The sequence below is a fragment of the Neoarius graeffei genome, chromosome 23 (genome assembly GCF_027579695.1).
Source record: "Neoarius graeffei isolate fNeoGra1 chromosome 23, fNeoGra1.pri, whole genome shotgun sequence".
In the NCBI taxonomy this organism is placed as follows: Eukaryota; Metazoa; Chordata; class Actinopteri; order Siluriformes; family Ariidae; genus Neoarius; species Neoarius graeffei.
This window is the reverse complement of record NC_083591.1, coordinates 44,331,607-44,358,205: the sequence shown is the minus strand read 5'-3', so window position 1 is coordinate 44,358,205 and position 26,599 is coordinate 44,331,607. Positions and strand designations below refer to the sequence as shown.

At 41.6% G+C, this 26,599-nt stretch overlaps 1 protein-coding gene across 3 annotated transcripts in view; it reads right to left on the bottom strand.

Moving 5' to 3' along the window:
• Nucleotides 1-24,549, bottom strand: part of tle2c (TLE family member 2, transcriptional corepressor c) — a 65,274-nt gene extending 40,725 nt beyond the window's left edge. For all 3 annotated transcript variants that reach the window (XM_060906222.1, XM_060906223.1, XM_060906224.1), the window contains exon 1: nt 24,158-24,549. In XM_060906222.1, the coding sequence (XP_060762205.1) occupies nt 24,158-24,181 (24 nt within the window). In that variant the 5' untranslated portion in view covers nt 24,182-24,549. The remainder of the gene's footprint in view (nt 1-24,157) is intronic.
• Between the last annotated feature and the right edge of the window lie 2,050 nt (nt 24,550-26,599).

The following is a 26,599-nucleotide window of genomic DNA, read 5'->3' as shown; positions in this document are numbered from 1 at the left end:
TCCACGCTATATGTTTCGTAAATACATTCAGCCGGTAAACAGGAAGTCGATGTGCAACAGACCTGAAAATGGTATACATGGTATAGAACCCCAAGGTGAAGCTTGGTACCAAATATCAAGAAGTTATGATTTGTAGTTGCTGAGAAAACTGTTACGAAAATTTTCTAAATCCACGCTATATGTTTCATAAATACATTCAGTCGGTAAACAAGAAGTCGATGTGCAACAGACCTGAAAATGGTATACATGGTATAGAACCCCAAGCTGAAGCTCGGTACCAAATATCAAGAAGTTATGATTTGTAATTGCTGAGAAAACTGTCACGAAAATTTTGTAAATCCACATTTTATGTTTCGTAAATACATTCAGTTGGTAAACAGGAAGTCGATGTGCGACAGACCTGAAAATGGTATACATGGTATAGAACCCTAAGCTGAAGATTGGTACCAAGTACCCAGTGGCTACAATTTGTGGTTGCTGAGAAAAAGGGTGTTACGGACAGATGGCGATGCGGACGGACAGACAGAGGTAAACTAGTATACCCCACCCCTCCTTCGGAGCAGGGGTATAATAAAAATAGATTAATTTTTCATACCAATGCTGGTCGAGTGTCACATTTATCCAACCACAAACGTTTCAGGCTCCAATCTCACTCTGACTGGCTGAGCAAGGTAGAAGAAATGGATCCATATTGAACACTAGCAAGTAACAATATCTATATCAGTAAATATTTTGATTATCCAGGTTAAAAGCACCAATCAGTAGTTTACATGCACACTAATACTCCACTATTATTCCTCATATGGCATTCTGATACGGGTCAGATCAAGAATATATTCTGATTAGATATTGGATTTTCCTATTAAAGGTCCCATGGCATGGTGGTTTGTTGATGCTTTAAACTGGCTCGTGGAGGTTTCCGGATGTTATATCCACAGCCTTTCTTGAAATGAACCCTTGGCACGTAGATATAGCCTCCTGGGAGAAAGCCCCATTTCAGCCCTTTTCCCAGTGCGTCGTTTTGCTAATGAGAAGCATGGAGGCGGGGAAGGGTAGAGGGTGGGGGCGGGCCATGGGGGGAGGGGGAGGGGCTTGACCAAGCTGCGGGCATGAGTGAGAGTGTTCGGAGTGATAGTTTACGAACGTATAATACCCTAGGCTTGAACACGCACTCCATAACCAAAGAGGATAGAAGCAGCAACTACAGCAACATAGCGCTTATCCAACAGAAGACATGCATTGCGGAGCAATAGTCAAACATAAGCTCATAAGTTACAGTCAATTTCCAGACTAAACTCAGTTTAACAGAGCATGCTGCATGCTCTTTAGTTTTGTAGCGCAGAGTACCTGGCTAACTGCAGGAAGCGGTTAGCTGCACAGCTAATGTAGCCATTGCAAGGCTATCGCACCGATTTTAAAACATGGCAAAACGACTTAACAGTTATATACTTACTTGTTCGGTGTTTGTGGCTGATGCGGCAGGGATGCTTGGTACGGACCCAGGCTTCAGTGACAGTTGATGTGCAAAACCTGCCCTGTACTGTCCCAAGTTGTGGAAACATTCATCAGGAAAATGCTTCCGACAAACATACACCGTCTTAGGTAGACTCGACGGCGTATTATTGGAGTAAATAAAATTAAGCCACTGCGTCTTCAGGGGCTCTCTCGTCGGCAGTAAAAACAGACTCCTTTCTGTGTTGTCACATCCATGTACAGCGCAACTTCCATGTTTCGCTCGCTTAGGTGGTGCCATGTTGTTGTGTCCTCTATGGTCTCCTCACTACAAAATTGAAGTGACGTATCTATGGTGGCAACTTTTGAGCTGGGCGGGCAATCCATACAGTGGGTGGGAATCCAGAGGGGGGGCATGGGGATCATCTCCCTTGCTGACGTACAACCCCGATTCCAAAAAAGTTGGGACAAAGTACAAATTGTAAATAAAAATGGAATGCAATGATGTGGAAGTTTCAAAATTCCATATTTTATTCAGAATAGAACATAGATGACATATCAAATGTTTAAACTGAGAAAATGTATCATTTAAAGAAAAAAATTAGGTGATTTTAAATTTCATGACATCACATCTCAAAAAAGTTGGGACAAGGCCATGTTTCCCACTGTGAGACATCCCCTTTTCTCTTTACAACAGTCTGTAAACGTCTGGGGACTGAGGAGACAAGTTGCTCAAGTTTAGGGATAGGAATGTTAACCCATTCTTGTCTAATGTAGGATTCTAGTTGCTCAACTGTCTTAGGTCTTTTTTTGTCGTATCTTCCATTTTATGATGCGCCAAATGTTTTCTATGGGTGAAAGATCTGGACTGCAGGCTGGCCAGTTCAGTACCCGGACCCTTCTTCTACGCAGCCATGATGCTGTAATTGATGCAGTATGTGGTTTGGCATTGTCATGTTGGAAAATGCAAGGTCTTCCCTGAAAGAGACGTCGTCTGGATGGGAGCATATGTTGCTCTAGAACCTGGATATACCTTTCAGCATTGATGGTGTCTTTCCAGATGTGTAAGCTGCCCATGCCACACGCACTAATGCAACCCCATACCATCAGAGATGCAGGCTTCTGAACTGAGCGCTGATAACAACTTGGGTCGTCCTTCTCCTCTTTAGTCCGAATGACACGGCGTCCCTGATTTCCATAAAGAACTTCAAATTTTGATTCGTCTGACCACAGAACAGTTTTCCACTTTGCCACAGTCCATTTTAAATGAGCCTTGGCCCAGAGAAGACGTCTGCGCTTCTGGATCATGTTTAGATACGGCTTCTTCTTTGAACTATAGAGTTTTAGCTGGCAACGGCGGATGGCACGGTGAATTGTGTTCACAGATAATGTTCTCTGGAAATATTCCTGAGCCCATTTTGTGATTTCCAATACAGAAGCATGCCTGTATGTGATGCAGTGCCGTCTAAGGGCCCAAAGATTACGGGCACCCAGTATGGTTTTCCGGCCTTGACCCTTACGCACAGAGATTCTTCCAGATTCTCTGAATCTTTTGATGATATTATGCACTGTAGATGATGATATGTTCAAACTCTTTGCAATTTTACACTGTCGAACTCCTTTCTGATATTGCTCCACTATTTGTCGGCGCAGAATTAGGGGGATTGGTGATCCTCTTCCCATCTTTACTTCTGAGAGCCGCTGCCACTCCAAGATGCTCTTTTTATACCCAGTCATGTTAATGACCTATTGCCAATCGACCTAATGAGTTGCAATTTGGTCCTCCAGCTGTTCCTTTTTTGTACCTTTAACTTTTCCAGCCTCTTATTGCCCCTGTCCCAACTTTTTTGAGATGTGTTGCCGTCATGAAATTTCAAATGAGCCAATATTTGGCATGAAATTTCAAAATGTCTCACTTTCGGCATTTGATATGTTGTCTATGTTCTATTGTGAATACAATATCAGTTTTTGAGATTTGTAAATTATTGCATTCCATTTTTATTTACAATTTGTACTTTGTCCCAACTTTTTTGGAATCGGGGTTGTAGTAAAGGGAAGAGCCTATCAACACGCCATTTTGATGCGCCATTCTCAAATGTTGACAAAGGGTGGGCATAGTTTGGTTTACACATTATGACATTTCTAGCCACTGGGGTGACTTAAGAAGGTCAGAGGAACTCATTTTAATGTTAAAAAACCTCAGAAAGTGAAAATTTCATGCCATGGGACCTTTAAGACATAGGATATGCACATACTATTCTATCCACATTCACTGGATATGAGCAATTGCATGCTCTGATTAGCTACTCTACTACTAGGATATCAGCTCATATAACGTGAGTAGAGAAAAATACAATGGCGGAGTGTGTTGCTGAACCAACCGAGGACGAAATAAAAACTCTACTTGAAAACAACCCCCCCCCAAAAAAAAGCAAGAAAATATGGAATAAAAGAATTTGATCATAAGACTGTATCTTTTTTATTTAATTTTTCAATAATAATAATTATTATTATTATTGTTGCAGTTTTCACAAATTGCTATTGTCATTTTGCCGGTTTGTTTACATTCTAAGCGGAAATTAGTTTTCGGATGTTTTGTATAAAGTTTTTATTTATTGAATTTGCAAAAAAAATAAAAATGCTCCATTTCTCAAAATCCAGTGGATGTGGATAGAATAAAACAGTTATTCCACCCAATCTGGTCATACATGGATTATAGCCAACTTGGTGCTACGTGCCTCATCGGCTATCAGCTCATGTACAACTCGATTTCGTGGAATAACTGTTAAATATCCGGGTATTAGGAGCATTCTTTGGACCTGTATACAGCACATTGGGAACATGCGTCTCAGCTGGGTTGCAACACTCGGCCTCTTGCCTGTTTACAGTCAACTCCGTGCGTCGTAGTTGTACACAACCAGACAATCGGAGTATGCAGGGCAAAACCTGGAATATTTTGTGCATGTAAACCGGGATAAAAATTTTGGGGGATAAATTTATTAGTTGATATGTTTAAAATCTTTATTTTTCTGTAAAGCTGCTTTGTGACAATTGTCTATTGTTAAAAGCGCAATACAAATAAATTGACTTGACGTATAAACATCGTGATTAAAAATTTTTAACCTCAAAGAAGTAAATAAAAAAAGAAGGAAATAAAGTAGTAGTAAATAAAAAAGAAAATAAAAAAATTGATATTTTACACCGGGCGGCACGGTGGTGTAGTGGTTAGCGCTGTCGCCTCACAGCAAGAAGGTCCTGGGTTCGAGCCCCGGGGCCAGCGAGGGCCTTTCTGTGTGGAGTTTGCATGTTCTCCCCGTGTCCGCGTGGGTTTCCTCCGGGTGCTCCGGTTTCCCCCACAGTCCAAAGACATGCAGGTTAGGTTAACTGGTGACTCTAAATTGACCGTAGGTGTGAATGTGAGTGTGAATGGTTGTCTGTGTCTATGTGTCAGCCCTGTGATGACCTGGCGACTTGTCCAGGGTGTACCCCGCCTTTCGCCCGTAGTCAGCTGGGATAGGCTCCAGCTTGCCTGCAACCCTGTAGAACAGGATAAAGTGGCTAGAGACAATGAGATGAGATGAGACACACACACACACACACACACAGATAGATAGATAGATAGATAGATAGATAGATAGATAGATAGAGATATACCCCAACCAAGTATTGAGTGTATAACTGGACATTTCTGTATTGTAAATCCTTTTTTGGTTGATCTTAGAATATATTTTAATAATCTGACACTAGATTTCTGATTTTCATGAGCTATAAGCCATAATCATCAAAATTAAAACAAAAAAAGCCATGAAATCTTTCACTTTATGTAACATTACATTAGTGGCATTTAGCAGACGCTCTTATCCAGAGCTACATACAACATTCCCAGAGCAGCCTGGGGAGCAGTTGGGTGTTAGGTGCCTTGCTTAAGGGCACTTCAGCCATTCCTGCTGGTCCAGGGAATTGAACCAGTGACCTTTTGGTTCCAAAGCTGCTTCTCTAACCATAAGGTCACGGCTTCCCCATGTAATGTATATAGAATATATGTAATATACGTGTAATATAGAACATATGAACATTTACCTTTGTGAATTAAATTACCAAAAAAAAAGTGCTTCTTCACCATATTCTAATTGTTTGGGATACACTACTACTACTACTACTACTACTACTACTACACACACACACCTCTGATATGAATTACTGTGGTATAAAACATGTTTACTTATGCTTGTTAAGGCACTGTTTAATGATCTGTTATATTTTTTTCTGTATCTGAATCCTAAAGATTTTCCATCAGGCAGATCATGTATGAAGGTTTTTGAATACAATTACAGTATGTCACACCCTATATAGTGTCCATGTGTCATGATTATAAAGTCATTTGAGATTCCTGCCTATTCGTGTATTTAAATTTAAAAATAAACCAAAGACTGCAAAATTCTGTGTCATTAAAAAAAAAAAAATCCTGAGAAGCATTTCGTGTTCAGGCTACAAAGATTATGCATCTATATTCCTCTCTGATGACCTCTGAATGTCGTTTGAGAGACTGGAACACAATGTGTGCCAAGACCCTTTTCACACTTGTGCTCAGAGTGCTGTACTTGTCATCACATGAGTCGAGATGGATGTTAACACCGCAGCTGAACAGGGTCTGAGTGTCGCTCCTGTACACCTTTTTATATTAAGTGATGGGTACGAAGTAAGTTGAAGTGGTTCTCATGAACACCACATGTGTACTATTGCACAATCGTCTTTACTGTTATTAAACTGCGTCACTCTGAACGCTGGATGAACATCAAGTCAGTACATGAATTGATTTCATTATCATGAACTACACATCAAGCATTTTGCACAAGAACAAATCATTTCAGCACAGGAATTGGTGCCACAAAGGAGGTTTTTTTTTTTAATTTTGTGTGTGTGTGTTCTGTAGTGAAACTGGGGCAAATGTATTTTAATGCAGTGTAAGGCTCACAGTGCTGATTCAGTCATGAGCACTGAATTTAAATGTATGGACTGGAAATAGTGAACAGATTGTAATATATATATCATCTCACCTCATTATCTGTAGCCGCTTTATCCTGTTCTACAGGGTCGCAGGCAAGCTGGAGCCTATCCCAGCTGACTACGGGCGAAAGGCGGGGTACACCCTGGACAAGTCGCCAGGTCATCACAGGGCTGACACATAGACACAGACAACCATTCACACTCACATTCACACCTACGGTCAATTTAGAGTCACCAGTTAACCTAACCTGCATGTCTTTGGACTGTGGGGGAAACCGGAGCACCCGGAGGAAACCCACACGGACACGGGGAGAACATGCAAACTCTGCACAGAAAGGCCCTCGCCGGCCACGCGGCTCGAACCCTGACTTTCTTGCTGTGAGGCGACAGCGCTAACCACTACAATCCATATATCTATATAAGGGGGGGATATTACATGGTCGCACGAAGATATGAAGTTTATCTTCAAGTGGGTCGCCATTTTGGTAACGCATGTCCAGTCAGCGGGAAAACACTGGGAGTGACATCATCAGAATGAAATATCAGGAGTTATTGTACAATGAAACCTCGATATTAAGACCACCATTGGGACCAGGTTGAAGTGGTCTTAATATTGAGGTGGTTTAATATTGAGTTGGCAAGACATACTGACAGTTGCTGAGCTGTTGCATAGCAACGTGCATGCATGATGTTCTTAATACTGTTGTATTACATATAATAAATTTATGAACTAGTTTATTGTATTTCATCGATAAATGATTAAATCAACAAGCTAAATTTAAACAAAAGTATAGCATGTGTGTGGTTTGTGTGTCTAGCAAGTACAAACATACATGTAATACAACATGTAAAAAACAATATAACTTTAAGTTTTCATTTAAACTTTTGATAAATTTGTAATAGAATTAATCACAATTAAAACCATACCATTTTTAAATGTAAACCATACAGCAAAGTTACACAAGTCATTGAAACAAGAAATTGAAATCTCGTTCTGAACACTCTTTCATAATTAGGCCACACCAATTTAATTAGTTGGTTCTCGGAATCTCATCTCATCTCATTATCTCTAGCCGCTTTATCCTGTTCTACAGGGTCGCAGGCAAGCTGGAGCCTATCCCAGCTGACTACGGGCGAAAGGCGGGGTACACCCTGGACAAGTCACCAGGTCATCACAGGGCTGACACATAGACACAGACAACCATTCACACTCACATTCACACCTACGGTCAATTTAGAGTCACCAGTTAACCTAACCTGCATGTCTTTGGACTGTGGGGGAAACCGGAGCACCCGGAGGAAACCCACGCGGACACGGGGAGAACATGCAAACTCCGCACAGAAAGGCCCTCGCCGGCTCCGGGGCTCGAACCCAGACCTTCTTGCTGTGAGGCGACAGCGCTAACCACCACACCACCGTGCCACCCGGTTCTCGGAATTGTTGCTTGAAAAAAATGCAAAATGAAAAAAAAAAAAATCGAAATCAAACTCCCGCCAACAGAAAAGGTCACGTGACGTGAGGTCACGTGATGCCGAAAACCAATCAAATCGCCCCTTACTTTAGATAAAGACTTGTGGAAGAAACATGTCTGTGGAGGGGAATCCTACAAAGCCTGTGTTTGTGATTGCTAGGATATTCAGCAAACAGAAGTGTAAAATCTTTGACAGGTATGTTGAAATTCTGTTTACTGGTTTGCCTGTATTGTTTGGTCTATTTCCACCGCTAATTTTACCATCAGAGCATTTTTTTTATTTTATTTTTATTTCGCCCGCTCGCTTCATATTTTTCCTAAAAAAATCCGAGAACCAACTAATTAAATTGGTGCGGCCTTATGACACTTTTAACAACTTGAACTTTTTCGATTTAAATCGATCTACTAAAGCTCACTTCATACCTCGTTGCATAGATTACCTGCGTTTTGCCAATTCCAAACTTTTCTGCTAGCTGACGCTGACTTTTACCCGCACTTTCGTTAATCAGATCAATTCTTTCTTTCAAAGACAACTCATTACGTTTTCTACTCATTGTCGTACAAGTCGATCTTAATTTTGCGGCATGACGTAAAAAATTTTGCGGCATGACGGCATGACATAAACCGGATGTCGTGAAAGCTCTTGTACCCCGTGTTTTGACACGACGGGGGGTGCCCGTATTTTCGAGGTTTAATTACATTGACTTTCGACGGGTGGGACTGAAATTAATGGTCGTAATACACAATATTGAGGTGGTCGTATTATTGAAGGCCGCGACCAATGAAATATAAAAGCAAGCAATCGGGACCATGAAAAACTGTTCGTAATTTTGAGGTGGTCGTAATTTTGAAGTGATCATAACATGAGGTTTCACTGTACAAACAAGACAATTTTCTGATGCCATAAAAACGTGTTCTATTCCCTTCTAACGGGTTCCATTCATTTGCTTTGATAGCATGCAATATTGTTCACATAACACTTATCCTATGTGTATTATGTCACTCTACCCAATGGAGAACAAGCGTTGAATATGGTTTACGATATCTCATGGTTGTCAAGACAACATGACGTCACACATCAGAGATGTAAAACTTCCACGTTAGCGAGTGACTACGACAATTTGTAAACAAACATGGCCGCCAGGTTTGCTTCATTAAGTACGGAAGATTTTGAGAGAATTTTGAAAGAGAAAGACGCCCTGAACACCTGAAAGGAATGTGTATGTATTATAATAATAATAATAATAATAATAATAATAATAATAATATTGTCTGGCCTTTTTTAGTGGTCTATCAGAAATATTCCACTCAGCTACTCGTCTTCGACTCGTTCAGTATCATGCTAGCTGAATGGAATATATCTGATATACCATAAAAAAATCCAGCCATTATTTAAATATGTCACTCAGATCTGCGATGTATTCCATATGAAAAATGTGAGTTTTCTTTTTATTATATCGACACACAAACAAAAAGTACCCAAATTTATTAAAACAATTCACTGATTTCCTCAAGAGTGACATATAGAGATTATGTCATAGTTTGGGATCTGCATGTCCCAGATGGCGGTCGTATGAAAAATACAAGTGGCGTATTTCCCAGTAAAACACTCATGTCTATGTAATATATCTCAAGGAATATGAATTTCTTCTATTTAAATTATATACAGTGGCATGCAAAAGTTTGGGCACCCTTGCTGAAAATGTCTGTTACTGTGAAAAGTGAAGTGAGCAGAAGATGAACTGATCACCAAAAGGCATAAGGGTGAAGATGACACATTTCTTTAATATTTTCCGCAATATTGCATTTTTATTTCCATCATTTACAGGCGTAAAATACCAAAAAATGAAAAGGACCTGAAGCAAAAGTTTGGGCACCTGACATGGTCAGTACTTACTGTAGTAATGCCCCCTTTGGCAAGTATCACAGCTTGTAAACACTTTTTGTAGCCAGCTAATAATCTTTCAGTTCTTACCTGGGGGATTTTCACACATTCGTCCTTGCAAAAGGCTTCCAGTTCTACAAGTTTCTTGGGCTGTCTTGCATGCACTGCTCTTTTGAGATCTATCCACAGATTTTCAATGATGTTTAGGTCAGGGGACTGTGAGGGCCAGGGCAAAACCTTCAGCTTGTGCCTCTTGAGGGATTCCATTGTAGAGTTTGAGGTGTGTTTTGGATCATCGTCTTATTGTAGGACCCATCCTCTTTTTAACTTCAACTTTTTTACAGATGGTGTGATGTTTGCTTCCAGAGTTTGCTGGTATTTATTCGAATCCATGCTTCCCTCGACCAATGAAATGTGCCCTGTGCCACTGGCTGCAACACAACCCCAAAGCATGATCGATCCACACCCATGCTTCAGAGTTGGAGAGGTGTTCTTTTCCTGGAATTTGGCACCCTTTTTTCTCCAAACATACCTTTGCACATTGTGGCCAAAAAGTTCTATTTTGATTTCATCAGTCCACAGGACTTGTTTCTAAAATGCATCAGGCTTATTTAGATGTTCATTTGCAAACTTCAGATGCTGAATTTTGTGGCTAGGACACAGGAAAGGTTTTCTTCTGATGACTCTTCCATGAAGGTCATATTTGTTCAGGTGTCGCTGCATAGTAGAACAGTGCACCACCACTCCAGGGTCTGCTGAATCTTTCTGAAGGTCTTTTGCAGTCAAACAGGGGTTTTTATTTGCCTTTCTAGCAATCCAACGAGCAGTTCTTTCAGAAAGTTTTCTTCATCTTCCAGACCTCACCTTGATCTCCACTGTTTCTGTTAACTGCCATTTCTTAATAACATTACAATCTGAGGAAACAGCTACCTGAAAACACTTTGCTACGTTCTTGTAGCCTTCTCCTGCTTTGTGAGCATCAATTATTTTATTATTCAGAATGCGAGGGATCTGCATCATCTGACCTTTCCTTACGAAGAATTTGAACAAGCCATAGCTCATTAAACTAATTAAGGTCTGGAACCTTGGTAAAAGTTACCTGAGAACTCAAATGTATTGGGATGCCCAAACTTTCGCATGGTGTTCCTTTTCTTTTTTCACTCTCCAATTGTACAAAACAAAAATAATACACAAATCTTGCATAAAACGCTGAAAAGAAATGTGTCGTCTTTACCTTTATGCCTTTTGGTGATCAGTTCATCTTCTGCTCACTTAACTATTCACAGTAACAGACATTTTCAGCAAGGGTGCCCAAACTTTTGCATGCCACTGTACAACAAATAATTTTTTTGTGTGTGTTGTGTATTTACTAAATATATATTTTGTAATATTTTCTTCTACGGGGCGGCACGGTGGTGTAGTGGTTAGCGCTGTCGCCTCACAGCAAGAAGGTCCTGGGTTCGAGCCCCGGAGCCGGCGAGGGCCTTTCTGTGCGGAGTTTGCATGTTCTCCCCGTGTCCACGTGGGTTTCCTCCGGGTGCTCCGGTTTCCCCCACAGTCCAAAGACATGCAGGTTAGGTTAACTGGTGACTCTAAATTGACCGTAGGTGTGAATGTGAGTGTGAATGGTTGTCTGTGTCTATGTGTCAGCCCTGTGATGACCTGGCGACTTGTCCAGGGTGAACCCCGCCTTTCGCCCATAGTCAGCTGGGATAGGCTCCAGCTTGCCTGCGACCCTGTAGAAGGATAAAGCGGCTAGAGATAATGAGATGAGATGAGATTTTCTTCTACGTTCCAGGCGTAAGATTTGCCTTTAAAAACATAATTCAAAACGTGGTTGTTAAAATAACATGGAAAAATAATTATGACTGTAAATTAGGCCAAATGTGAAGCGTATGGGATTCTCATGGAAAAGTAGACACTTCCAACGTTTGTATACAATGTCATGTCATGACCGCAAAGTGAAGCGACACAGCACATGCCACAGTGTTAAATGGAGTCAAAACCATAGATACAGTACGAACCATTATGACGTAACTGCATGTAAAGTTTCTATGTTCTCCTGAAACAGCTAAATTCCTATTAAGTAATTAATTCTGGACAACGTAAGCTAACATTAGCGTAGCCTAACTAGCTAGAATGTTATCTAAATAGTTGCACTGGGCGCTGCAGCATGGTGGTGTAGTGGTTAGCACTGTCGCCTCACAGCAAGAAGGTTCTGGGTTCGAACCCAGTGGCCGGCGAGGGCCTTTCTGTGTGGAGTTTGCATGTTCTCCCCGTGTCTGTGTGGGTTTCCTCCGGGTGCTCCGGTTTCCCCCACAGTCCAAAGACATGCGGTTAGGTTAATATGGGACGGCCTTGGGCTAAGGTGCCCTTGAGTGAGGCACCTAACTCCCAACTGCTCCCCGGGCGCTGTTAGCATGGCTGCCCACTGCTCTGGGTATGTGTGTGTGCTCATTGTGCATGTGTGTGTTCACTGCTTCAGATGGGTTAAATGCAGAGAGGAAATTTCACAAGTGTGTGATGAATAAAGTTGTGCTTTCTTTTTTTTTTCTTTCTTATATCAAGCATGAAGTGCTTGACATCACTGTAGAATTTGTGTAGCACACAAAATTGTCCAAAACCACACGCACATCCATGGAACTAATGCACACTAGGAAAGCATGTCCCTCCTTGTCTCACACACACGGCACAATACAGACCATTTATCCTTTATGACACACACAATAACACAGATGCCTCTTGTTTCTTTAAGAACCGCCTGTGCAAGCGTGAGTGGGTGCAGTGACATTTTCATAATGACACGAGCTTATATTCGATTTATAGATACTTTAGCAATAAAAATAACAAGCTGGCTGACAGATCGGAGAATAAATGTTGTTTTTTTCTGTTCTTTTATGTGTTTTTCTGACACAATCATGTATCAGGCACCAGGACAGTTTCTTCACAGCAACTCCATCCTTATTTCTATTTTATGCTGACAAATTTATGCTAATAAATTTGCGTAATCTTGTATTTAGTATGCCTTGCCAGTTATTTGATTACGTCTGTTAATTATATATAACGTGTCATATCTGATTCGCATTTAGTCACTACAATGGAGTTATTTGTTCGTTTTTTTTTCCTCAATAAGCAAATTCGGTCAGCTGTACGGAATTAACGAGTAGCTGGATGAAGCAGTTTGTTTATATATATGGTATATTAGTGGAGTAAAATACAGGTTGTGAGAAATAGGACAGGATTTAAATGAAAAAGGAAGCTAATGCATTAAGAAGACGCTTAATAATTAGTAATGCACCAGCTTACACATTTGCACTCAAAAATAAAGCAAATGAGGTGCTAACGTTGTTAAGAAGAGACTCAGAAAATGACAGAACAGAATGTTATTTTCTGTTAATGTTACTGTGCTAATCCAAGACACTATTCATTTCCCATAGGCTACATGCTCACGCTAACACACTGCGCTAATCCAAGACACTATCATTTCCCATCGGCTACATGGTCACGCTAACACACTGCGCTAATCCAAGACACTATCATTTCCCGTCGGCTACATGCTCACGCTAACACACTGCGCACAGCCTCGTCAGGGAATCCCCTCCCCGACTCGCCTGAGAGTTTCGATTATACGGGGACGTCATAATCAGCACTCCTCACCGGAGACTTCTGCTAGGGCCGAGTCTATGTCACTGGGGAGACGTGGGGAGCGATTTATGTCATTTTAACAGGACACAGTGGAAACATACATATGGCGGCATGGTGGTGTAGTGGTTAGCGCTGTCGCCTCACAGCAAGAAGGTCCGGGTTCGAGCCCCGTGGCCGGCGAGGGCCTTTCTGTGTGGAGTTTGCATGTTCTCCCCGTGTCCGCGTGGGTTTCCTCCGGGTGCTCCGGTTTCCCCCACAGTCCAAAGACATGCAGGTTAGGTTAACTGGTGACTCTAAATTGACCGTAGGTGTGAATGTGAGTGTGAATGGTTGTCTGTGTCTATATGTCAGCCCTGTGATGACCTGGCGACTTGTCCAGGGTATACCCTGCCTTTCACCTGTAGTCAGCTGGGATACCCTGCGACCCTGCAGAAGGATAAACCGGCTAGAGATAATGCGGTGATATATATATATATATATATGACACACTGAAAACAATATAGTTATTGCCCGATTTACTCAGAGTAAATCGGGCAATAACTACTAGTATCCTACGACAAAAACAACAAAAAACCCAGCACGTTAGTTAACAAGACTAATTCATTCTTTCTGTTTTTTGACCACCATTTAATAATTGGTAGCTACTCCATTGTCTTGAACAACTAAAGAGACCATAGCTCCACCCACTTGCTTTCTATTGGCTCACAAGACCATGACATGTGAGCGATTTCGGACACAGGGATGCTCTGCCGTTTTCTTCTTCTTTAGGGTTTTTTTAGTGGTTGGCAAACCAATTTAAAGATGCATTACTGCCACCGACTGGGCTGGAGTGTGGAACAGGAAATATTGTGTGTGGGGGGGAGACACCTATATTCTTTTATTTAGCTATTTCTGTTTCTTTTCAATACTTGATAACAAATTGATATATCTGACTTGATGCGCTCCGCCATTTTGTTTTTCTCTACTCATGGTATATGAGCTGATATCCTAGTAATAGTGTAGCCAATCAGAGTGCACGGTTGCTCATATCCAGTGAATGTCTCATCTCATCTCATTATCTCTAGCCGCTTTATCCTGTTCTACAGGGTCGCAGGCAAGCTGGAGCCTATCCCAGCTGACTACGGGCGAAAGGCGGGGTACACCCTGGACAAGTCGCCAGGTCATCACAGGGCTGACACATACAGTAGAAGACACAGAATCATTCACACCTACGGTCAATTTAGAGTCACCAGTTAACCTAACCTGCATGTATTTGGACTGTGGGGGAAACCGGCGCACCCGGAGGAAACCCACGCGGACATGGGGAGAACATGCAAACTCCACACAGAAAGGCCCTCGCCGGCCACAGGGCTCGAACCTGGACCTTCTTGCTGTGAGGCGACAGCACTAACCACTACACCACCGTGCCCTCCAGTGAATATGGATAGAATAAATTAATTTATACAGTGCTCAAAAATCTAGGTAGGTAGCCTCCTCCAAAGTAAAAGCAGCTCTGATAATCCTACTGCCGATTGAATATACTGTGAAACCAATTAGCTATTACTGTACACTGCACGCACAATGTGTTGTGATCTCCATGTCCTCTGTAGGTATTAACACACACACACTTTGCGGTGTGTGAACCTCCGGCTCGGCCTGCTCTTAACTGTGATGACCTCATCTCTATTACCTCTTCCCTTTTATAACAGTGGCAGGACTGAAATGACTATCCTGCAGATTAAATACACTGGAGGGAATTCAATTAGATTGAGCTGAGATCACATGATCACGAGTTCGGGCTCTTCAGTGTCCAAAAGGAAGCTACTGTGCTCTCTGTATATTACAACATCCTTCCTGTTGTATGGAGAGGAATAGGGAATATGTCTAGCGCTCTCATATTCAGGTATTGAAATAAAAAAGGGTATGCGTATGGATGGAAAACAACTGAAGGAGTTTAAGACTACGTTCAGACTGCACCCTGAAACGACCCATATCCGATTTTTTTGCCCATATGCGACCTGTATCCGATTTGTTATTGACAATCTGAACGACACAGATCCGATTTTTTCACATGCGACCCAGGCCGCTTGGATATGTGGTCCTAATTCCGATGCATATCCGTTATTTTCACATGCAACTGCAGTCTGACCGGACAGGTCGCATTCATGCGACCTACACGTCATCAACAAGAGACAAACGTCACTATTCTGCGTTGGCTAATCCCGCTTCTTTGGTGGAAAACAACAACATTTGTACATTTTTTAGAATTTAAATAGACTTTTATAGAATTGATCAAGCTAATGGTGGATTTGGTAGGGACCTGGATGTTGATCTGTTAGCCTGATTAAATAAAACAGTTTCTATAACTGATTTATAACAAACCATCCTGTATTACAAGATTATAAGATTGTTCTGGAAATTTCCAGTAATTTGACACCTTCGGTCTCATTAGTCTGCTGCCCACATTAATCAGATTATTGTGTGAGTTCCGCCGCCGCCACAAAAACCACATCGCCAGGTCTCGCCTTGTCTCCATAGCAAACTGCACTGGTGTTTCTGCACCTTGAGCCAGCGCTGAGAGAAGTTGCAGAATTCAGCTGGCTATAAACAATCTAAATAAATATTTATAAAAATGTAGAAAAAGTTTATTAATATGACGAAATAAATATGTGCAAATTATTAAGCCTGAATTAAGAGTTTGGTAATACAGCGGCCATATCCCAAATGACTGCCTACTGAAGCTCGAGTGCACTATATAGAGTTTAAAAATCCATTACTTCCTAGTAACATGTAGTGCACTTATATAGAAATTAGAGAGACATTTAGGAGTCAACCCTCGTTACCAGGCTACACGTTTTCATTTCAGTTCAGAAACAAAAACACACACGAGACCTCACACTTTAACACTAACCAGATAATTAAACAAACAAACAAAAAAAGAAAATCATTAAACTTGAAGAGTGCGCTTTTTTTTTTTGCTTACGTATTACGTAGATGTGCTTATTACGTGTCAGTTTGTGCATGCGGGACACTTTTGGGTCGTTTTCCGTTCATATTGGAGATCGCATACAAGTCTCATATAATTGGTAATGTGAACGGCCTAACAAAAAAATCGGATTTCACAGCAAATCGGATACGGGTCGTTTCAGGTTGCAGTCTGAACGTAGTGTAAATGTAATAACGAATGCATTTGAATAATATTTGAGTAGCTTGTTTATTAAAACAGTGGTTCTTAGTTAACTGATGATGTGTGACCTACGGTACACGACGCATGATTGGGTCTTATATTTTGTGACACTTGTATTACTATAAAAGTTTACATGCTCACACGAGGTGGGTTTTTTTTTTAGACAATTCGACAAAGCAATATTTCCAATTCACTTTTCGTATTTAAGTCACATTTTACCAGCTTTATTTCTGACAATAACACTGGATCATATAAATGTGCTAAAAATTCCATGAACGTTTTATATCTTGATTAAGTAGTTAATACAGAATCCACAACAAAATGCAAAGAAAGATATGTTTAAGATTTAAAAAATGAGACATTTTAGTAGATCAGGGTTGCCAGATCTGCCTAACAAAGTCTCTGGATGGCATGACGGTGCATGTTCCCGAGAGCTCGATGGACGTCAGATAGTCAGATGGCTCTGCCTAGTTTCTTGAACCATCCCGTGCCTGTCTACCAACATAAACTGATCATGAGAGACGGCAAAACTTTTGCGTGATTGTATTGATTAAGGTCCAGAAGAGTATGATTATATTTAGAAAGGTGTCATAATGTTAGGAATCATGGTTTTGTCCAGCCACTTAAAGGTTAGAGCACTGGGATGTAGTTTAACAGCTCAGTTATAGAACTAGATGGGGGTGTGATCAATTTACCAGCTTTATTTCTGACAATAACACTGGATCATAAAAACATGCTATAAATTCCGTGAATGTTTTATATCTTGATTAATACAGAATCCATAACAAAATGCAAAGAAAGATATGTTTAAGATTTTTAAAAATGAGACATTTTAGTATGGTTTTAGACGTTTTAGTATGGTGTCAATGCTTGTCAGGTCTGGGAGATCCATCGTCATGTTCAACTAGAATAAGTATCGCCAGAGGAAATGGAAAAACAGACCATTCGCAATTATGTTTTGTCAACTTTTTTTTTTTAAACCATGGGGAAGCCATGGCCTAATGGTTAGAAAAGCAGTTGAGACCAAAAGGTCATCGGTTCAATTCCCTGGACCAACAGGAATGGCTGAAGTGCCCTTGAACAAGGCACCTAACCCCCACCTGCTCCCCAGGCTGCTCTGGGTGTGTCGTACGTCGCTCTGGATAAGAGCGTCTGCTAAATGCCTGTAATGAAATCCTCTATTTTGCAATGAAAATCCACCTAATGATGTTCACTGACCGTTTTCACATTTTACCCAGTCTGCACACTCAGATTAAATCCCACAAAAGGAATCATCGGTTCAATTCCCTGGACCAACAGAAATGGCTGAAGTGCCCTTGAACAAGGCACCTAACCCCCACCTGCTCCCCAGGCTGCTCTGGGTGTGTCGTACGTCGCTCTGGTTTCGGCATTGAGGAGTGTGGTTTGTGTACATCTAAGCCTTTGACCAACGGCATGTTTAATTTTTGGGGCGGCACGGTGGTGTAGTGGTTAGCACGGTTGCCTCACAGCAAGAAGGTTCCGGGTTCGAACCCAGTGGCCGGCGAGGGCCTTTCTGTGTGGAGTTTGCATGTTCTCCCCGTGTCTGCGTGGGTTTTTTCCGGGTGCTCCGGTTTCCCCCACAGTCCAAAGACATGCAGTTAGGTTGATGTGGGGTGGCCTTGGGCTGAAGGCCACCTAACCCCTGACTGCTCCCTGGGTGCTCTGGTGTGGCTGCCCACTGCTCTGGGGGTGTGCGTGTGTTCACTGCTTCAGATGGGTTAAATGCAGAGGATGAATTTCACTGTGCTTGAAGTGTGCATGTGACAAATAAAGGTTTCTTCTCTTAATCATGAAAATGCTTCCTAAAACACAGCACTGTTGAGTTCTTGATCCTGATTGATCAAACCTTTCTAGAACAGAAGCTCTGACAGTAGGTTCAGTGTAAAGTGCTCGTTCTAACAGATCATGATTTCTATTAAAACAGCTCATTCATGGAGACTTGTATGACTTTCTTAATAGCAAAAACGCAAGTTTTAGTAAATGGTAAAAATGTAAGTTTTTACTAAAGATGCAAATCTGATATTCACATGGTCGAAATATCATCCAAGTCTCGTTATAGAGCTTTCAAATATCTGCTGTTAAATTAGTCAACAGTCTGGATTCTATAGTTTAAAACTCAAAGTGTGTTAAATCATTTTGCTCAAACTCTGGGTTATGTACGGTATATAACTAAAAATGTTCTACATTAACTCGAAATTGCCCAATGGACTCGAACCTCGAAGTTATTATAATTTTCACACCATTTCTTAAAGTGCATATCACGGGTAAATTCAGGAGCAAGATCAATGTAATTCTCCTATTTTATATTAAACTTTGGTCAAATATCTGTTACATTTTGCATTTTGTGCCATTTTTTTTTTACCTTGCGCAATACCAGAAAAATTCAGTTGAAAATCAATCCATTTGAGGCGAATTGGTCCGCCTCTGAAAAAACTTGGCATTTGGATTTCCCGGGAAACATTGATTTTCGTGACGCCGCGTGCGGGACGCCTCCCTCTGAATCCTACGTCAGCGCTGGTTTGTTTATGAAAAAACGACCTGGTGGTTTTCCGCAAATTTCTTCAACATTATCACGTAATTATTAAAATGGTTAACAGATGTATCATAGGAGGGTGTAGCAACATTACATTCTTCATCCAAAGGTGAAGTAACATTGCGCTCAGGTGACGATTCCATATTTCAATGCAAAATCGCTAGCTGCTAAACTTGGTCTACACAGAATAATTAGTTTTCTTTTGTTTCAGACATGTAAAAGCTTTTTATCTTTACCTGACATGTTTCGACGGTGTAACTTCCGTCTTCATCAGAGGGTCACCCGGATGTTGGTGTGTGACGTGCCTTTATAATCAGCTGATGTTAGAAAACTAAACTATTATAAAGAAAACTAATTATTTTGATTTAAGAAGAAGACATAATGAACGTAATATATTTATATTTATTTGGTCTACACAGGCTGTGCACTGAAACCGTGCAAAGCTCGCGCAGCCTGCTGGCGCTTCCGCAGGTGACGTCATGAATCTGGCTCCAGACTCCCTTGGGATTTTTCCAGACGCTTTTTGTTATTTTATTTTTTTCTGCTGTCGACAGACGGCCTTGTGCAAAATTACCCTTCTGGATGAGTGTGTAAAGGGACATACTTTAATATAAAAAAAACAAAAACAAATTTGGTCCAGAATATGCACTTTAAAGTTTCCATTGTCAATACAAATTACTTCATGTTTTAATATTTTTATCCACATTATTATATTTTTATTTTATTTGTTATAATATATTTACCATTAATTTATATTTGTCATGTGGAGCTTTCATGTAAATAAGTGTTAGCTTTTGAAACCCTGTGCTGAATTTATTATTATTATTATTATTATTATTAAGCCTCTTTGAATAAGATGTGGTGATATGTGTTGCTTAATTTTTCCACTCCATAATCTACTCATCGAGGAATGCAAGCATGGAAGAGGGCGGCCTGCTTGCCCGCTGCCTGGGGCCAGCAACCGCTTGTTGTGGAAACCTTTACCTGCTACGCAGCTGAAAACATCATCATCCATCCATTATCTGTAGCCACTTATCCTGTGCAGAGTCATGGGCAAGCTGGAGCCTATCCCAGCTGACTACGGGCAAGAGGCGGTGTACACCCTGGACAAGTCGCCAGATCATACACATAGAGACAAACAACCATCACATTCACACCATGTCTTTGGACTGTGGGGGAAACTGGAGCACCCAGAGGAAACCCACGCAGACACGGGGAGAACATGCAAACTCCACACAGAAAGGCACCTGCCGGACACCGGGCTCGAACCCAGAACCTTCTTGCTGTGAGGCGACAGTGCTAACCACTACACCACCGTGCTGCCTCATCATCATTATTATTATTATTATTATTATTATTATTATCATTATTATGTATATTTAATATGTATGGAAGGAGTCTCCAGTTTGAGTGTTTCAGGACGGAGGACTAGCTGTGTTTTTGGATTCACTTTAACAGAGAAAGCTGCTGTAACTAACATGGTACTAACATGGTTCATGGATATTCCACTGTAGCACTACATGTAAGTATAAATAGGGGGAGGATGATGTCTTGTTTATTATTCAATAAAATAAACCGCAAATGTCAGCAAACTGCTGTGGTACCGTATAAGAGGAATAAAACACTTCAGGACATGCTAGGGTTTTGTTTGTTTGTTTGTTTGTTTGTTTGTTTGTTTGTTTGTTTGTTTCATTTGAATAACAGTATCCCCTGTTGTGTTTTATTAGCTCATCCAGCCGATGGCTAATACGTCAACCATTGTGTGTTGTCCGTCGTCCATCCAGCATCGTCCAAATTTCACGAAAATCGCTTCTTCTCTCTCAATGCTTCACTGATTTTTATTCTTTTTGGCAGGAAGGTAGGTCTGCCTGGGGTGCATATACTGTAGCTTCTACCCAAATTTGCATAATTGCAATTAATAATGAAGATATGGAGTAATTAATCAATCCCTAACGAACAGTTTCCACACAAATCGCTTCTTCACCCTCAATTCTTCACCGATTTTGATTCTTTCTGGCATGAAGGTAGGGCTACCTAGGGTGCATATACGGTAACTTCTACCCAAATTTGCTTAATTACAATTATTAATGAAGTTAAGGACTAATTAAGCCTTCAACAAAAATCACTTCTTCTCGGTCAATTCCTCGCCGCTTTGGATTCTTTCTGGCAAATAGGTCGGTATTCCTAGGGTGTATATACGTAGCTTCTATATATACTGTAGCTTGTATATAGTGTATATAGCTTGCAACATTTATTGCGCAAGGTGGCCCACTTTAGATCATTCCTTCTGGACTAGATCGGGCCGGAGTGAGCTACGCCATCATTGACGGTCTCGTTCTTATTTAACCTTGTGTCCTAATGGCTAGAACATTGTGAAGACTACCACAGCACCACTGTTGGACCCTTGACTTTATACCTGGATGGCATTGTACATCTCATTCATCTCATTATCTCTAGCCGCTTTATCCTGTTCTACAGGGTCGCAGGCAAGCTGGAGCCTATCCCAGCTGACTACGGGCGAAAGGCGGGGTACACCCTGGACAAGTCGCCAGGTCATCACAGGGCTGACACATAGACACAGACAACCATTCACACTCACATTCACACCTACGGTCAATTTAGAGTCACCAGTTAACCTAACCTGCATGTCTTTGGACTGTGGGGGAAACCGGAGCACCCGGAGGAAACCCACGCGGACACGGGGAGAACATGCAAACTCCGCACAGAAAGGCCCTCGCCGGTCACGGGGCTCGAACCCGGACCTTCTTGCTGTGAGGCGACAGCACTAACCACTACACCACCGTGCCGCCTGCATTGTACATCTCTAGTAAATTAACTCAAATAAAAAGCATTTTCTATGATGATGATAATAATAATAATAAGAAGAAGAAGAAGAAGATACACGTAGTCACATTTAAGCTACTGTAAGACTTTTTGGGTTTGTTTGTTTTTTCCGACAACTGAGATGAGAATATAAATGTGATGAAACTTCAACGACATTATTTTACATCCATGAAAACTGCATTTCTCTGGAAACGTCAACTCATACACCTGAAACATTTCTCTGGAACAATGATGTGTGTGTGTGTGTGTGTGTGTGTGTGTGTGTGTGTGTGTGTGTGTGTGTGTGTGTGTGTGTGTGCTCTTTTTGGGAGCAGCAGGTCTGCTCTGTGTGCTTGTTGTTTTTGGTCTAGATTGCATAAGCTCTACGGATGGGACTTTTGCAGGGCATCTATTTTAAAACAGTAGGATATGCCAGTACACATAAAAGATTCCACATGTATTAAACATGCACATGGCAACAAGGACAGCATGGCGCAGTAAGTATTTATGCGCACGCGTGCACACACACACACACCACCCACAATGACACAAACACACCTGAGTGTGTACACCTAACACCTCTACCTACACATAATATTTACAGAGCAACAGTGCTCTCAGATTATAATCTCTTTCCCTCTCTTACAATCATGCGCGCGCACACACACATACACACACACACACACACACCTGTTTGATCTTCATATCTCTGTAGGCCTGTAATAACATGCCATCATAAGTACAGCTTTGGCAGAAAGAGAAAGAGAGGAGTGTGTGTGTGTGTGTGTGTGTGTGTGTGTGTGTGTGTGTGTGTGTGAAAAATATCGTGTATCCCTTTGAAGGTAATATAACATGACATTTGTGGTGGAGAATGAAGTGGCCTGGATCCATATGCACATATTCACACACACACACACACACACACACACACTCTTTCTCCATGGGTATATACATAATCTGTCACTTTTCATGCAACACCCCCTCTGCTGGCTCACTGACTTCATCCAAACATTAAGACACATAAACCATATCATGTTGTCCTTTTCAAAACACACACACACGAAATGGCTGCATTACTATTCCTGCCATCACTTGTGCCTGTACTTGTACTAATATATTATCATTAGGGATGCATTAATACCACATTTCCCCATTTCTCCATGATACCCCATGCAGTAAACAGAATCCAATCAGACGTACGATGCTCGTGGGCTTCAGACAGAGTGTAAAGGTAACAGTCAAGATGTCCAGAAGTGGACAAGTGCCTCACGGGGACCAAGGATAACCAAAAAATAAATAAATCATCAAGGATAATCATCAAGCTCGGGTGCATTAACCAGTCAAGCTGCACAAAATTCCTGCTGGTGCACCTCATGGCCTTTCAAACAAGTTGTGTACAAGTTGTGTTTACGTTCTTCTGCGATGTGTCAGCCAGCATCACACATCTTTACACGCCACATTTTCACGGCACATTCTGCAATCAAACACTCTCAGAGGAAAAACATACGAACGTACTCGTAATTTGTTTATTCAATAGTGCATGAGGTGTTACTCTTCAACCCAGTCCAAGGGAATTTTGGACCTGAAATCTTTTATAAAACAAAACTAGATCCATATTTCCAGGTAGGGTGCCATCCCAGAGACACGGTCCTGACAGAGTGAAGGATCTGATCCTGTACAAATCAAAACATTCAGATCAGCACTAACCCATCCTGATCAAACATCATGTCCGACCTCACCTTTCCTTACGGACGGAGTGTCAGCAGTATTTAAGCTGCAGAAAATAAAAGGTACCACCCCGGTGATAGAGAAAGCTACACTTTAGGACCTTTTTCTCTCAGAGGAAGAATGATGTTCGGTCTTATTCTATACCCATCTCAGGGATGGGATGTGATCAGATCAGATCAGATCAGATCAGATCAGATCAGGACACCCCGAGTGAAGTGCACGAGTCTAAGGCGAATATTCCGCTAATTAACCCCTTAAACCGACCTTTAACCCTGACCTTGACCTTCTCCTTAACCTCATCCTCACCTAATAATCCATGAAATGAACACACTGGGGGAAAAAAAAAAAAGTCATCAGACAGTGGTGTTGGTTTTTTTTTCCCCCTTGCACTAATAATAATAATAATAATAATAATAATAACTCACCTGCGGTCTTCCGTGCGGGTACATGATGATGATGATGATGATGATGAGCGCGCGCTTCTCAAGCCTCACTCAGCCGACGCGTCTCAGAAAACCGGAAACGCTCGTGCGCTCCGAATGGTGCGAATGGACGTCACGCGCGTTCCTCGAAAGCACGAGGAGGGGAGGGCGGGGGGGGGGGGAGAGAAGGAAAAACAAACAAACAAACAAACAAACAATAAACAACCGCGCTTTACTTTTGGTGTCGGTGATGTGTCGGTGTCGGAGTCGGTGTCGGTTACGCGCCGCCTCGCGGTGTGTCGCCCGATCGCGATTTGCGGGCGCGCGCGTGCGTGTGCGCGTGTGTGCGCGCGCGCGCGTGCTTTATGTGTGAGACTCTGTGTCCGTAGCCTCGGTGCGCGCGTGCGCTCCGTGTCTCCGCCGCCCGTGCTAGGAAAACGTAAACATCACTGACCCTGCACGCGCACCGCCGCCGCCGCCCACCCACTGAGCTGACGGTGAGGCATCATAATAATAATAATAATAATAATAATAATAATTTGCGCGTGCAGTTAAAATGTACCGTATGGTGCAGGAAAAAAAAAATATATATCTATATCTATATATATATATATATATATATATATATATATATATATATATATATATATAAATAAAAGAGAGAGAAACAGTAGGTCAGCAGATGATCTACTCAGCTTCCCAGCAGCAGACCCCAGGCTGCATTATTGCGCCTGTATGCTTGACATTAACTTGGCAAAGAGTGAAATCAGCTTTTAAGGTCGACCACCTCCGGTTCCTCATTGATCTTTTTCCTCACCACATCATCCCAACCCTGCAGCCACAAACTCAAAACATACACTCTCAGCATTTCCCCTCTAAACCACCCAAACCCTTGCGTTTGCATTTTCAACCCCCCAAAAATGTGAATATCCATTCTTCCAACCCCCCCACATACTCTGAATAGTGCGACCTTAACACACCATCCCTCCCTCCATCCATCCATCCATCCCTCCATCCATCCATCCCCTTTCCTGATTGGCTGCACTAAAACAAATCCCTACCAATAACAGTCCCAGTATCCCACGTTGGTTCATGATACAGTCTCACATCCAGGACCAATCATAGGCACAGAGGTATCGACCCTGACCTCTTTCTGATATGGACTTGTGGGTAATGAAGTGCTTGAGATCCTAGTTTGTAGTTTTGAAGCAAGAAGCTCTTCTGGAGAGGAGTGAATATTTATGGGCACACAGAACCGCTGACTAAGCCAAGCTTCTTCGTGTCTCATCGCTGAGATAGAACAAGCCACAGCAAGCCTTGGATAATGTGTTTTTCTTTTTACATGTGGTTTTCATTACTAAGCCGTAATCAGGACTGTGACTAGGCCAGGTTTCTTTAGTGCTTCCAGGTGCATTACTAAGATACCGCATAAATATTACAATAATTAAATATTCTTTAATTATTATACATACAGGACACTTTTTCGATGGAATAAAAAAAGTCTATTCCCTTCTAGCGGGTTTCGGTCACTTGGTTTCGATAGCATGCAATATTGTTAGCGTATCGCTTATCCTATGTATATGACGTCACTCTACCCAATGGAGAATGAGCGTTGAATATGGTTTACGATATTGCATGGTTGTCAAGACGACGTGACGTCACATGTTGGAGACGTAAAACTTCTGCGCTCACGAGCGACTGTGACAATTTGTAAACAAACATGGCCGCCAGGTTTGCTTTGTTAAATATGGAAGATTTTGAGAGAATTTTGAAAGAGAAAGATGCGTTGAACACCCCAAAGGAATGCATAATAATAATAATAATAATAATAATAATAATGGCTGGATTTTTTTTTCGTGGTACAGTGTCTTGCAAAAGTATTCATCCCCCTTGGTGTTTGTTCTGTTTTGTTGCATTATAAGCAGGAATTAAAATGGATTTTTGGAGGGTTAGCACCATTCAATTTACACAGCATGCCTACAGCTTTAAATGTGCAAATTGTTTTTTTTTTTTAAATTGTGACAAACAAGAATTAAGATGAAAAAAACAGAACTCTGGAGTGTGCATAGGTATTCACCCCCAAAAGTCAATACTTTATAGAGCCACCTTTTGCTGCAATTACAGCTGCAAGTCTCTATTACTGTAGCTTGGCACATCTAGCTACTGGGATTTTTGCCCATTCCTCAAGGCAAAACTGCTCCAACTCCTTCAAGTTAGATGGGTTGCGTTGGTGTACAGCAATCTTCAAGTTATGCCATAGATTCTCAATTGGATTGAGGTCTAGGCTTTGACTCGGCCATTCCAAGACATTTAAATGTTTCCCTTTAAACCACTCCAGCATAGCTTTAGCAGTATGTTTAGGGTCATTGTCCTACTGGACAGTGAACCTTCATCCCAGTCTCAAACCTCTGGCCGACTCAAACAGGTTTTCTTCCAGAATTGCCA